Here is a 13,379-nt window from a genome sequence, read left to right on the forward strand (position 1 = left end):
GACCTTCTTAATGTCAAAGCCAGGTCTCTAGGCTCTATAGCACTTGAAACAAGGATACTCTTTGGGCCCCAAGATCCTTCCTTGCCTGATGTTCACTATGATGCTGATCACAATATTAAGAGATGCCTAGAACTGTGGCAGTTACTAAAGCCTCAGAGGCTTTTCAAATGAGGAAGCCAAACACAGATATAATATCAATAAAGCAATTGGACAACTTTTTGCCTAGGTAGAAATGAAAAGGTGCTCCTGGGGTGGAAGCAGAAGGGTTACACCAGGACCTTTCTTCCTTGGGCTCTTTGGAAAAAGTTAGATTTGATTTAACCTTCTGGGCATCAGAATCCTAATGGGTTTCTTTCTGGAGAACCCAGTGAAACAGACCACCTACAATTCCTTGCTGTTTTTTCTCTTTGCTTCTTGGTCACTCCTTTTGCCTGAAATTCAGATGCAACTCAACCCAGCAAACACCAAAGTAAAACAAAAAAATCAAAACATTCATTGCTTATTCACTTATTGAACAACCATCTGATTAAACAGACCCTGGGCAAGGAACCAGAGATTCTGCTTTATAAAGTTTTACGTCACTAAGTAAACAACTTTAAAAAGTAAAGAAATGACATCAGTCACCACCATCCCCATGGTCCTTCTCAGATGAAGCCAGGACCCAGGGCAAGGGGTACAGAGCCTGAGGAGGAAATTTCTTTTCCAAAGCAGCCGCCCTAGCACTCCAGGACACATCATCCTGGGTCCAGTTCAGGTCAGAGAGGCCTCGTCCTGGGAAACCGCTCCCCACCCAGGTCTTTCTAAGGTTGAATTAGACAAGGGGAAAACCACTTCAACACCCTCCAAAAAACCTGTAGCATTGACAAAGGCAAAATTCTGCATCTGTAAGCAAAAGTTTCCCAGCAGGGCTCCTTATGCTTCATTGATTTTTTTTTTTAAATTTTAAAAATTAATTTGTTTGTTTCCTTTTAGTTTACAGGATTCAATTCCACAATTCCTTGAGTTTCACATTTTGTCCCCCTCCTTCCCCTCTCCCCCATGGCAGCATATAGTCAAGTATAGGATCCGTAAATACTTTCACATTATACATTAGTCAGGTTATAAAGACAGATTGTATCAGATGGAATGAAAAATGGTAAAGAGGACATAAAACCAAACAAGAGAAGGAAAAAGATCAGGTATTTTGCTTCTACCTGGATATAAACTTGCTTCACTGATTTTTAAGATAGATTAGTCTCTAGAGGAGAGAGTCCTTTGCTTCTTCTCCATGGGCCTCCTGAGGGGATGCTTGGGTACCTTTTACGAGTGATTACCAAATGAATAAGCGATTGACTGGGCAGTATTTTATTTGAAAGAGTGAAAGTAATTTAAAAGGAAAGTATTTTAAATTCCTCAAGACCTATACCTTACTCCTCTCTCCCAATATAACATCAGTGCCATTGCAGACCAGAATCTACAGAAGATTTGGGAACATCTTCTTTGCACAAAGAAAGAATTCTTACTCTTTTGTATAACTTGTCAATGGAGCTGCTCCTGGTAATAGAGACCTACTCTAGCTATTTCCAGATTAATGTAAAAGGAGAAAGAAAATCCTTTTGTGATTTGAAGCATTTGTAAACCCTCAAAGAAGTATTTCTTCTATGGGATTCTAGTTAATTCTATCCAACAGACACCTAATAAGTGCTTTACTATGTTCTAGTCTTGGGTATACCTAAAGAGAAATAATGGACTTTGGTCTTAAGGAGTTTTCAAATGAGCATGGGAAGGACAAGCATACAAATTAGTATGATATAAGGGTTGTGGTCGTGGTTTGTCCTTCATTCTCAAAAAGGCCCATGACATCAGGGAGGTGATGCCATGACATGCAACCGAACTGGATTTAAGTGAGGCAGGGCTGTGCAAAGACACCATCCTCACTTTCTCCTCCGGAGTCATCTGGGTCCTGACTGGAGGTGGCCAAGGATGCAGTGGGAGACCTTGATGTTTTAAAAAGATAAAAGGGAGAGGGAGATGTGTGAAAGAGAAGTCCAAGCAAAGGGTGATGAGAGGTTTCTAAGGAGGAATCAAAGAAGTATTTAAGGAGGAAGGGATACCTGAGTTGGACCTTGAAAGAAGGGAGGCAGGAGGGACTTTTATAGATATAGGGGGAGGAGGAGGAGGAGAGTCCAGGCATGGAGAAGGGAGGAATAAAGGGCAAAAATAGGGAATGGAACATAATCCAACCCAGTGGGAACTTGGACATGCCAAAAAGAGTTGTATGAGATGAGGAAGGTTAAAACCAGGATAGATGATTCATACTTCACTCGGGAGGCAAGAGAGGAAAGGTTCTTAGCAAAGGAATTAAATGCATTAGTAAGATTCCTCAAGCAGTTGTCTGGAGGATGGATTAAAAAATCAAATCTACATAGCTCCTTGTCAGAGCCCCCATGGACCAAGATTTTAAACAAGGCCCAAAGTGTTTGGTATCTTTTTTTCACCCAAAATCAGGAACAAGGTGGTTGGAAAATCCCTGGCATCTTAAAAGACCCCACAATCCATGGGACTGAGCTGAAAGCTCTTGGAGAGCAGCATCTGTGACATGTCTATATTTGCGCTTAATAAATATTTGTTGAAATAAAAAAAATGAAAATGAATCCTCCCTTTAAAAAAAGCCCCACCCTGGGCTCCTGGATCCATTTTTCATTTTATCGTCAATCCTTGGAATCCTTTCATAATGAGGCCAATGGAGGCTGCTGACAAAACAAATCCTCTCTTTCCTTCCCACTCTCGATCTGTTTTCATTGCTGTGGCTTTGGGGGCATGATCCTTTCTCTCCCTGTCTGGCTCCCTGTCCTAGGGCTGAACCTGCCTTGTTGCAAGGAGATGATGAAGGAGAGAGACATTAACCTTGTGCTCTTCTCCCTCAGTCCTTCTGCCTCCTCCCCAGAGGCCATCAAGGAAGCATTTGAAGGGCACCCATTGTGCAGGCTCAGGAAAGGTGGTACTGCAGGGAGGCCCAGATCCCTGGAAGTAGGTCAATGTTCTTGCAAATGTCATCACATTCTTACCCTGGCCTCAAGCTGCAAAAAACTTAGGTTTCTACAGGGGAATGCAACCATCTGAAGCCACAACAAGGCTTTCTCATGGGAGCTGAGGCATTCCTAGGATCATATAGCCACACAGCATAAAGAAAGCATCACAGTGAAATGTCCAAGAAAGGTCATTATCAATCGTATTCTTAAGCAGCAATTTATACTTCTAGATAGTGATTTATACATAATATCTCATTTTTAACCCCCGGAGTGTCTGGACAGACTAGAACAGAAATGTCAGACTGAGAAGAGAGGCAATGTGACCCTCAACACTTCCCAGTGTGGCTTGAACTTGATTAAAAGATAACTGGGAAATGTTTAACAAAATAAATATAAATACAATAGAACAAAGAGAATTCTAATATGTGGTTTTTGAAACCAATACTCAGCTACCAGGATCCTTATGTATGGTTTAGTGGCCCCCTTTCTATGTGAGTTTGACACTCCTGTGTCACAGTGCCTGGCACTTAGGTTCTTAATAGTTTATTCTGATTGACCACTGGGCTAGAGCATTGGGTTGAACCTACTAAGATGAGATTCAATAGGAAAAATGTAAAGTCATACACTTGGGTACAAAAAAAATCAGCCCTCAGAATGTAGGATGGGAGAGTCCTGTTCTGAAGAGGTTCTGGGGCTTCTGATGGACTGCAGGCTCAATAGGGTTAGGCAGCTTGAATTCAGAGCCAGAAAAGTTAGTATAATCTTAGGGAAGAGGGACCTCTTCCAGTCATAGGAGGGTGGTCGGAATGGATTCAGTTCTAGATTGTGTGGTTTAAGAACGTTGAAAAGCTGGAGAGAATCCAGAGGAAGGCAACCTGGTGAGTGAAGGGCCTGGAGTTTATGAAATATGATGATCAGGTGAAAGATCTGGGCATGTGTGGCCTGGGGAAAAGCAGACCCGGGGTGGCGGGGGAAGGGAAGAGGGGAACATTATAGTCAGGCTCAGGTACATAAAGGAGGGATGAGACCTGTTCTGTTTGGGCCCAGAGGGTAGAGAACCAGGAACAACAGATGGCAGTTGGGAGGAAGTAAATTTAGGCTTATTGTTGAGAAAAAAATCTTCCTCATCATTAGAGCCATTCCCAGGTGAAACGGCTGCCTTCAGAGGCAGTGGATTCCCCTTCTTTGGAGGTCTGCAGCTGAGACTGTGAGGATTGGCATAGTGGGAATTCTTTCATGTATGGGCTGGACTAGAGGGCCACTTAAGTCCTTTCCAACTTCAAAATTTTGTTGTTTTTGTAATGGAGATTTAGGGAATATTATCATTCTGATTTTGTAGATAAATGAACTGAAAGGAGTTAAATGCTCTCAAAAAGGTATCTTGCTGTGATTACTCTGCTAGTTAGTGATAGAATAGGACTTGAACCCAGGTCTCCTGACTCAGAATCTAGGGTGAAGACAACTTCAAAGGTCATTGCACCACTCTGTTAGCTAGTTACATAAGCAGGAACTTTTCCTGGAACCTAAATCCTTTCTACCCTGTTTGTATCCTAAGTCCATTTTGCCTTGTTCTGTTTTTAGTGGGGCTGGGGTACTCACTGTGCAGCGGCCTTTTTTCCTAGTCCTTTGAATCTGTGGGTTTGCTCATTCACTTTGATTAAAGCCTCATTTCTCAATGACTCAGTTCTCTTTGGTTTCTTAGCTATAGATGACATCCCCTCACCCCAGCCAGCTGTCTCTCAAGTCATGTAAGAAGGACAAACTATTAAAAGGGTTGGAATGGATTGATGGAAATGCATCTCAGCTATCTGAAAAGTCATCATCACTGACTTGGCAGGGAGGTGAAGGGAGGGGAGGGTTCACAATTAAGTCTTGATGCTTAACAAAGCACTCTCAAATCCTTACTGGGTCACAGGGATTTGAAAATATCAATTCAAATATAAAATGTACAGCCACCCCAAACTGATCTGAGCAAAGTGTCGCCTCACATTTCCGAAGTAGCATATTCTGGAGCTCTCATCCTTGTGCCTTCCTTCAGACGGCTGCAGAAATCTTCATCAATTTGCACTCCTGGGTATGGAGAAGCACCTAAAGACAGGACATTAGGATAGAGAAGTCATGTCATGGGATCTGAGAGGGAACAATTTAGTTTTTCTTTCATTTTTTTTTTAAAGGAATGATGTGATTTGCAAAATTCATGAGTCTGAGAAGAAGAAGGAATTGTTTGCTGCCTGGTGGAACAGGTCAGACCTCAATACAAGGTGTGTTCACTATTCCTCAATAAATGAGGCCGTTGTCTCAAAATAAATATTTGTTGTGAAACACATATAGTTGTTTCATTTGTTTCTTGGTGGATGGGCAGTGTTGCATGATGTGCTGGATTTTGAATCTATTTAATTTAACTAGTCAGTCAACTAACATTAGTTAAGTGCCTTCTATGTGTCAGACACTGTACTAAGAGCTGAGTTCAAATCCTGTTGATGCTGTTCAGTCATGTCTGATTCTTTGTGACTCCATTTGGGGTTTTCTTGGCAAAGATACTGGAGTGGCTTGTTATTTCCTTCTCCCAGTTCATTTTACAGATGAGGAAACTGAGGCACACAGGGTAAAGTGACTTACCCAGGGTCACACAGCTAGTAAGTTTCTGAGGCCAGATTCGAAGTCATGAAGATTGAGTCTTCCTGATTCCGAGCCTAATGCTCTATCCACTGAACCACCCAGCTGCCCATCAAAGCCTGACTCTGCTATTTACTAATTGTCTAACCTTGGGAAAGTCACTTAACTTCTCTTCCCCCTTGGTTTCTTCCTATGTAAAATGAGGAATTAGACTAGACGACCTTTTAGGGCCCTTTCAGTTATGATTGCTGGTGGAATTCTATCATTAGAGACTCATTATTTTTGATTTACCAAACCACTGTTTTAAAATACAAAGTGTGTGTGTGTGTGTGTGTGTGTGTGTGTGTGCATTGCCAGGCCTTTATATTAATTAATAATTACCTGGATTTCTAGTACCAGAGGAATGGGTGTTTTGTCAGGATGGGGAAGGAGTCTGGGACACTGTCCAGGTGCAATGACCAGCACAGGTTTGCGTGTGTGAGTGTGTTGAAGAGGTTCCAGAGGCAGAACTAGGAGAGAAGTGCCATGAAAACACAGGCATATCCAAAGAGGGCAGAAAGCAGAGGGCAGAAAGGGTGCCCTTTGCCCAGGGCCAGACCTGCCTGCTGGCATATACTTTCTGCTGGATGGGATCCACTGTCTAGCTCTGTCTTCTCAGTATCCAAGGCTGCAGGCTGCCCCCATGCCCTGGCAGACCATTTGGCGATGGCTTCCATCGGACTCCTCAGCTCCAGCTCATCCCTGTCTGCCTCAGCATTTGATTGTCTGGACTCTCCACTGAGTAGTGTGAGTAGGAAGCAGCTGGGAAGAGTGCATTGCTGGCACCAGGGCCAGGAGGGCTGGCTAGCAGCTTTCAGAGAGTGGAAGGAGCAGGTGCCTGTCATCGAAAGCAGGGAATGATTTTCACATGTTAACGGGAAATGAGAGATGTTCCTGGGAGGCTTTTATTTGCTGTGAAAAGCAAACTCTTGGCAAAGCCCAGAAGAATCTTGGACTGAATCTGAATTGGCTTTTGAACACTGACATGTGTGTGTATATTGCAACCCACTTATGCATATGTATATATGTGTAGTATGTGTGTGTGTTCACATATACAGCTTTGAAAACAATTACCAGGCACTCAAACCTTTATCAGACTACCCTCTTCCCAGAAGGTCTGCAGGTAGTATAAGAAACAAAATCTATATTCTTTATTACTTAGCCTAAATAAGATGAACCATTCATTCTCATTGAATTCAAACTTCTTATTTTGTAGATCAGGAAATAGAAGCCCAGAGAGGTAAAGGAATTTTCCCAGGGTCAAACAGTTTGGGGAAAACAGAAGCAAGACTCAAAACCACATCCTTTGGGGGAAGGCTAGATGGCACAGTGAATAGAACACTGGCCCTGCAGTCAGGAGGACTTGAGTTCAAATCTGGCCTCAGACACTTAACACTTACTAGCTGTGTGACCTTGGGCAAGTCACTTAACCCTAATTTCCCTGCCCTCCCCCATCCAAAAAGCAAAAATCAACAACAACCCTCCCTCCATCCCCCCCCCCACACACACACACATCCTTTGACTCCACACCCATGCTCTTTCTGTTCATCCATGATACTTACCTCTAGGTGGATGGTAGAGTGATGGATAGCATCTGAATCACCTCCTCCCCTCAATAACACCTTCTTCACTGACCTGTGTGCCTCAGGCTTGAAGATAACCCTCCCCAATGTTGCTCTGGGTCAGCCAGCCTTGCCACATACATATTTATTACCAATGCGATCCATGTAAGCATTAATTTGTTACTTGGCTCTTACTTTGGTCTACATGTAAACGACTGAAAGGAGGGTACAGACATTTGATGTGTCTGCGAATTTCTTCCCATTTTAAACTTACCTAAGGAGAATATTTCCCATAGCAGCACCCCATAAGACCACACATCACTCTTTGTGCTATAGATTTTGTCAAAGATGGATTCAGGGGCCATCCATTTAAGGGGAAGCCGGGTCTAGAAAAAGGAGAAAGAAATTTTTAGTAGGCACATATTGAAACAAGGCATATTTAGGCAAAAGTATTCATTTGTTCATTTTATGATTAGGAATTGAACTACTCATCATTTTAGGGACTAGTTAAGACATCCTACAAATGCTACACTACTTAGAAGACATATGGTGTCTTAAAATAGATACATGGATGAATATCCATTAATATATAAGTACAGTGTTATCTGAGGGCATGGGGATGACTTAGAGGAAATTTAGAGGCTCATTCTAACCCTATGATTCAATGAGAAATTTCTGTCTTAAAAAAAAAATACTTAGCCAATAGAACACTTGGTGTTTAGAAGAGAATGACTTGAATTTGGTCTGAGAGAACTAAAAAATTAGGGATTTTCAGGGGGTACTCTTGAATTTTTCAATCTATTCAATCCAACAAGCATTTAACTATGCAGAAAAAAGGAAAGGGAACCAAAATGTAGGTCTGGAAATAGGAAAATGTAAGAAAAAAAGGCAATAAATAGGAACTAGACAGAGGAGACTAGGTGTTATAAGGAGTGAAAAAGGTCAAGAAGGAAAGTATTCAAAAGGAGATTGAGACTAATTTGAGAAGAGGTCAAACCATCAAGTCAGTATACTGGTTTTCATTTTCTGTTCAAAAAGGAATGGGCATCGCAGCAAGAAAGGGAGAAAGCGATAGTAAAATGATAGAGGGAGGGGAGGGTGGTGGTTTGGTGGCACAGTGAGTGAAGTGCTGGCCCGGAGTCAGGAAGACCCGAGTTCGGTTCTGGCCTCAGACGCTAAACACCCACACAAAAAAACTAGCCATGTAACCTTGGGTAAGTTACTTAACCCCAATTGCCCTCCAAAAAGCAAAAACAACAAAAAAAAAAACAACAATAGAGACTGAGGGTCAGACAGACAGACAGGACATTAAGAGAAAGAAGAAAAGAAGGGGAGAATATTTATATCTGTTACAAGGGGGCAGGGGGAGATGTAGGAAGGAGAGGTGGGTTTTGTTCATTGAAAATAATAATAATAATAATAATAATAATAATATATTTAAAAAGAAACATTGAGAGCCAGAAAAGAAACAAACATATAGAGACAGAAACCCTAGTCTGGGTTGTTTTGCTTATGAAGCAAAGAATGAATGGCCATCTTTCCAAATAGTGTTCACTAATCTACGTATAGACAGAGGGAGTTTAGAAAACATAGGAAAATGTGGTTTACCTAGGTGGAATAGATAAGCTATCTTAGGGAGGAACAAGGGAAATGCTGGAAAGGTAAGCAGAGAAGTGGGGTGGTAACCATTTTTCTCCCTGATGTAAAAGGAATTATATCTTCCTCCACCCTTTCCTGAAACTTAAAAACCTGCTGAATGAATCATTTGAGTTTGAGGGAATGAGTCCAGTGTATTCTTTGGAGCTGAGGTAAACAACTCCCATGGGGTAGAATACAAAGGAATTGTAGGTATAATCTTTACGGTCACTGACAACATCTTGGGGGAACTCAGCAAAACCATTGGGTATAGGGATGCCAAGCAAATCTACCCCAGGGATAGGTATTAACATGAGAGAGATCTGTAAGACAGCTGGCCTTTTTGAACCCCAAGTTAAAGAATACCAGAGTTTCCCAAGTACACAGCACATTTCATCTTTGCAGAAAGCATATAGCAATTTCAGGGACCTTAGCTTAAGGTGGGGTAACTATTTATGAAAGGTTGGGTTGGTGGTTGAAAATTATCACTGTAAATGAATGAGTCAAATAAACATGATACTGACTTACATCTCCTTTTCTCACATAATCAGGATTCTTGTAAATATCTCTAGCGAGGCCAAAGTCACAAATCTTCACTACATTGTTTTCAGATAAAAGGATGTTTCGGGCTGCCAGATCTCGGTGAATGCACTATAATAAAACAGTTGCACAATCAAAATGCATTTCCCACAAATTTCCTGAGAGTCCTTAGTGTCATTTAAAAAAAAATCTGAAGTCTCCATTTCACATGTTGTGAAGGAAGCCACTGTAAGTGTGCACCGAGTTACTATAAACACAAAGATCTCTACAAATAGAGGTCTCTGAAGGCCAAAAAGTCAAGCTGTCCTGAGGCTGGCCAGGGTCTCTGTTTTGTTCTAGGGATGATCTGAGTTAGCGTCATTTGCAACCAAAGTCCTACAAGTCTGCCTCATAGCTTTTTATCAGGTGATCCCTAAAGGAATATGGAAAGTAACCACTGGGCTGCCAAGGTGGGGGTGAAACCTACTAAGAAGCAGGTCAAAGGGTTCTTGTGGGAGCTATGTGGAGAATAATAGCTAGCATTTACATAGTGTATTAAGATTCACACAGCAATATGTATATATATATATATATATAATTCCAGTCATAAATAATTTATATATGTATATATTATATGTATAAATATTTATATCTATAAATAATATGTATATATATATGTGTGTGTATAATTTGATCCTCACAACAATCCTGTCTGTGAGGTAATTGCTATCATGACCCCCATTTTTCAGATGACGAAATGAAGGTTTATAGAGGCCTAGGGTTTGTTTGGTGTTGGGTTAGTCATTTTTTCGGTCGTATATGAATCTTCATGACCCCATTTGGGGTTGTCTTGGTAAAGATAGTGAAATGGTTTGTCTTTCTCCAGCTCATTTTACAGATGAGAAAACTGACACAAATAGGGCTAAGTGACTTACCCAGGGTCACACAGCTAGTAAGTATGTGAGGCTGGATTCAAACTCAGGTCTTCCTGACTCCAGGTTCAACATTAGATATCTACTGTGCAACTTAGTGGCCTAGGATAGTTACCAGCTCTCTCTGGTACTAAGCTTCTAAAGGCTTTTCCTTGAAATCAAATCCTTCGTGCATTGCTTTCAGATTTTTCAAATTTCAGGCTCCAACTAGACAAGAGTGAGCCAAGTATGTTTTCAGTGTTTCATGCTTCATCTATAAGCCAGTACAAATGAGCACACTCATGTCTATATGAATATTACCACGGGTTTATGAATGAACATAAGTAATATAGTGAAATACATGATTTTCCACTAACGTCTTTTTCTAATGCTGTACCATAGCATGCAGGGGAAGGTTACACCGGTAGGGGGCACTCTCTGGAAGGTCTTGTACAGAGTTGGAAAGGCTTCTTGCCTAGTGATGGACTTGCCCACTTATCTGTCATTCAACAACCAGCCTGCCTCAGTTTAGACAGGTTCATTACCAGGCTAGTTACAGAGTGGCAAATTTTTTAGTCACGGCCATTCATAAAGACTTTTTTTTTTTAACTCGGTCACAGAGGGACCACGAGGTGCATTGGTAAGGAGAGTACCTACATAGCCGAAATCAGGAGTCCCTGGAGTATGGAAGTCTATTCCTTTATAAATATCAGTCATCTCATAGGAATATACTACAGAGTTGGCTGTATCTGTGTGTGCCTATCTATGGTAAAACTAAAACAAAAATGTATACATTATCTCATCGATGCATGTATCCCTACAGGGATGTGTGTGGGAATGGTTGTAGAGTGTCTGTATTTGGTAAGAAAGAAAAATAGCCACAAGTGGAGATGACCTTTCTAGAAGATAAGAACTCCATGCCTCTGGCCACTTGAAAGCTGTACGAAATGAGATCTTCCATGGTGATGGGTTGCTTGTAGAAATCATCAGAATCTGGAAAACATTAGACTCAGATCTTGTTTATAATGGCTCTCGTTATCCCACTAAATCCCAGCTTATTAGAACAGTGTTAGCAAAACATAAGGGAAATAAGGCAGCTGATCTGAATTCACTTTTGAGAGCATTTGGTTTCAACATGTGTATCAGAGATATGCTCATATCTCCTTCTAGTTTTACCCTGACACACACAGAGGGTTGATTCCCAAAGAAGCCTCAGACTAGGCAATTGCACATTTTCCCTGTCAGAATTAGTAACCTTGCAAATAATCTTTATTCAAATCTTATCTTCTCCGGACATTACTCTATGAATCTCCCACGGATGTTTATTAGGGTGATAAATTAGAAAAAAAAAATTCATAGATGCACGGTTGTTGTAAAAATATCACAGACGGTAGGAACAGGAAGGAATTAATACCTACCCTCCTCTTCCTCCTCAACATCACTCAGACTTTTATCTTCCTGAAATCCGGAGCTTGCAAAGCTCTCACTGCTGGTGACACTATCCAGTCTTTGTTTCTTGCCTTGCTCGAGTTCAGAGTCCCTTTCTTTCTTGGGCTCAGTCTGTAAGGCTGCATCCTTGAAAGAGACCCAGAGAAAGGGAGAGGGTGAGATTACTGAATGTAAGCATCAGGATGGAATGAGAAATCAGACCTCTAAGCCAACTCCTGGCAGCCCTCAGGACCATGTTATCCCGGGAAAGTGCTAATGCTCTGGCAATGAGAGGGAGGCAGTGGGCAAAACCACCTAATGAACCCCTCCAGGACAAGATATGCTAATCTAATCTTGTTTGTCTCTAGGCAGGTAAGAAGTAGGAAATAATGACAGTCATGGAGGAATATTCATCATTACCAAATCTTTAGCTTGTAACCGCCATGGAGTGCAATGGGGCATGGGCAATGGGTGCTGAAACCTCTTTAAAATAGTTTCCTTTTGACTCCTGTTTTATTTTATTTTTCAATTAACAGTTCAATTAATTTACTTTTCTCCCTTCCCCATTGAAATGAAAATAAACAAACCAAAACCTTGTAACAAATATGCATAGCCAAACAAAAAAGATTCCCAAATTGACCATATTCAAAATTATAGGTCACTGGGGCAGCTAGTTGGCACAGTGAATAGAGCACTGGCCCTGGAGTCAGGAGGACCTTAGTTCAAATCTAGCATCAGACACTTAACACAAAAACTAGCCGTGTGACCTTGGGCAAGTCACTTAACCCCAATTGCCCTGCCTTCTCCCCTCCAAGAAGCCAAAAAAAATTATATATATATATATATATGTCATCTGCACCCTGATTCTATCATGTTTCCATCAGGAGGTGGATAGCATGAATTTCACCATGAATCCTCTGGAATCACAATTAGGCATTGACCAGAATTCTTAAGCCTTTCCAAGCTATTTGTCTTTACAACATTATTGTATAATTTGATCTTCTGTTTCTATTCACTTCATAATCAGTTGATGCAAATTTTCCTAGGTTCCCTTGAACCCATACCTTTTGTAATTATATATGGCACAATAATATGCTAATTAATACAAATAATTACATTCTCCAAAGTGATTGACTCCCCCTTATTTCTTTGACACCACAGAAAGAGCTATTATAAATATTTTTTGTACATATGGGTCATCTTCCTCCTTTTTATATCTCTTTGGGATACAGAAATATTACTGGGCCAAATGGTTTAGTGATTAAATCCTCTTTTTTTCCCCTGGGAATTGAAATGATCATGATTTTTTAATGCGGTCTTTTAAAACAAGAAAGGACCACAAAAGTCATTACAATCCAGGTCAGTGTCTCATTTTACTGATAAGAATGGTACCCCAAGGTGGTGAAACCTTTTGCTTAGTCCCATAGGTATTTAATGGTACTTGATGATTGTAGGCCCAGGTGTTTGTACCCAAGGTCAGAGTTGCTTTTCAAGCCAAACTCAATTCATCTGTGCGGGTCTTTAATCATTGGATTGATTTCTAATGTAATGAAATTTTTTTCATACTTGACTGAGAGTAGGCCACTATGATCCCTTATATCCCTTCAGCTCTAAGTCCCATGATATTTAAAATTTTTTTTTAAATTTTAGACTCAAGG

General features: G+C 41.0%; 1 protein-coding gene across 1 annotated transcript in view; it reads right to left on the minus strand.

The window, feature by feature from the left end:
* FLT1 (fms related receptor tyrosine kinase 1) overlaps positions 1–13,379 on the minus strand; it is a 192,897-nt gene that overhangs the window by 19,084 nt on the left and 160,434 nt on the right. Inside the window, exons 21-25 of the mRNA XM_069080287.1 lie at positions 11,712–11,868; positions 11,189–11,286; positions 9,392–9,514; positions 7,503–7,614; positions 5,000–5,099 (exon numbers count right to left, since the gene is read on the minus strand). Of these exons, the coding sequence (XP_068936388.1) occupies positions 5,000–5,099; positions 7,503–7,614; positions 9,392–9,514; positions 11,189–11,286; positions 11,712–11,868 (590 nt within the window). The remainder of the gene's footprint in view (positions 1–4,999; positions 5,100–7,502; positions 7,615–9,391; positions 9,515–11,188; positions 11,287–11,711; positions 11,869–13,379) is intronic.

The sequence above is a fragment of the Petaurus breviceps genome, unplaced genomic scaffold (assembly GCF_028583685.1).
Source record: "Petaurus breviceps papuanus isolate PSGF00001 unplaced genomic scaffold, PetGlider_PUasm1.0 91133, whole genome shotgun sequence".
In the NCBI taxonomy this organism is placed as follows: domain Eukaryota; kingdom Metazoa; phylum Chordata; class Mammalia; order Diprotodontia; family Petauridae; genus Petaurus; species Petaurus breviceps.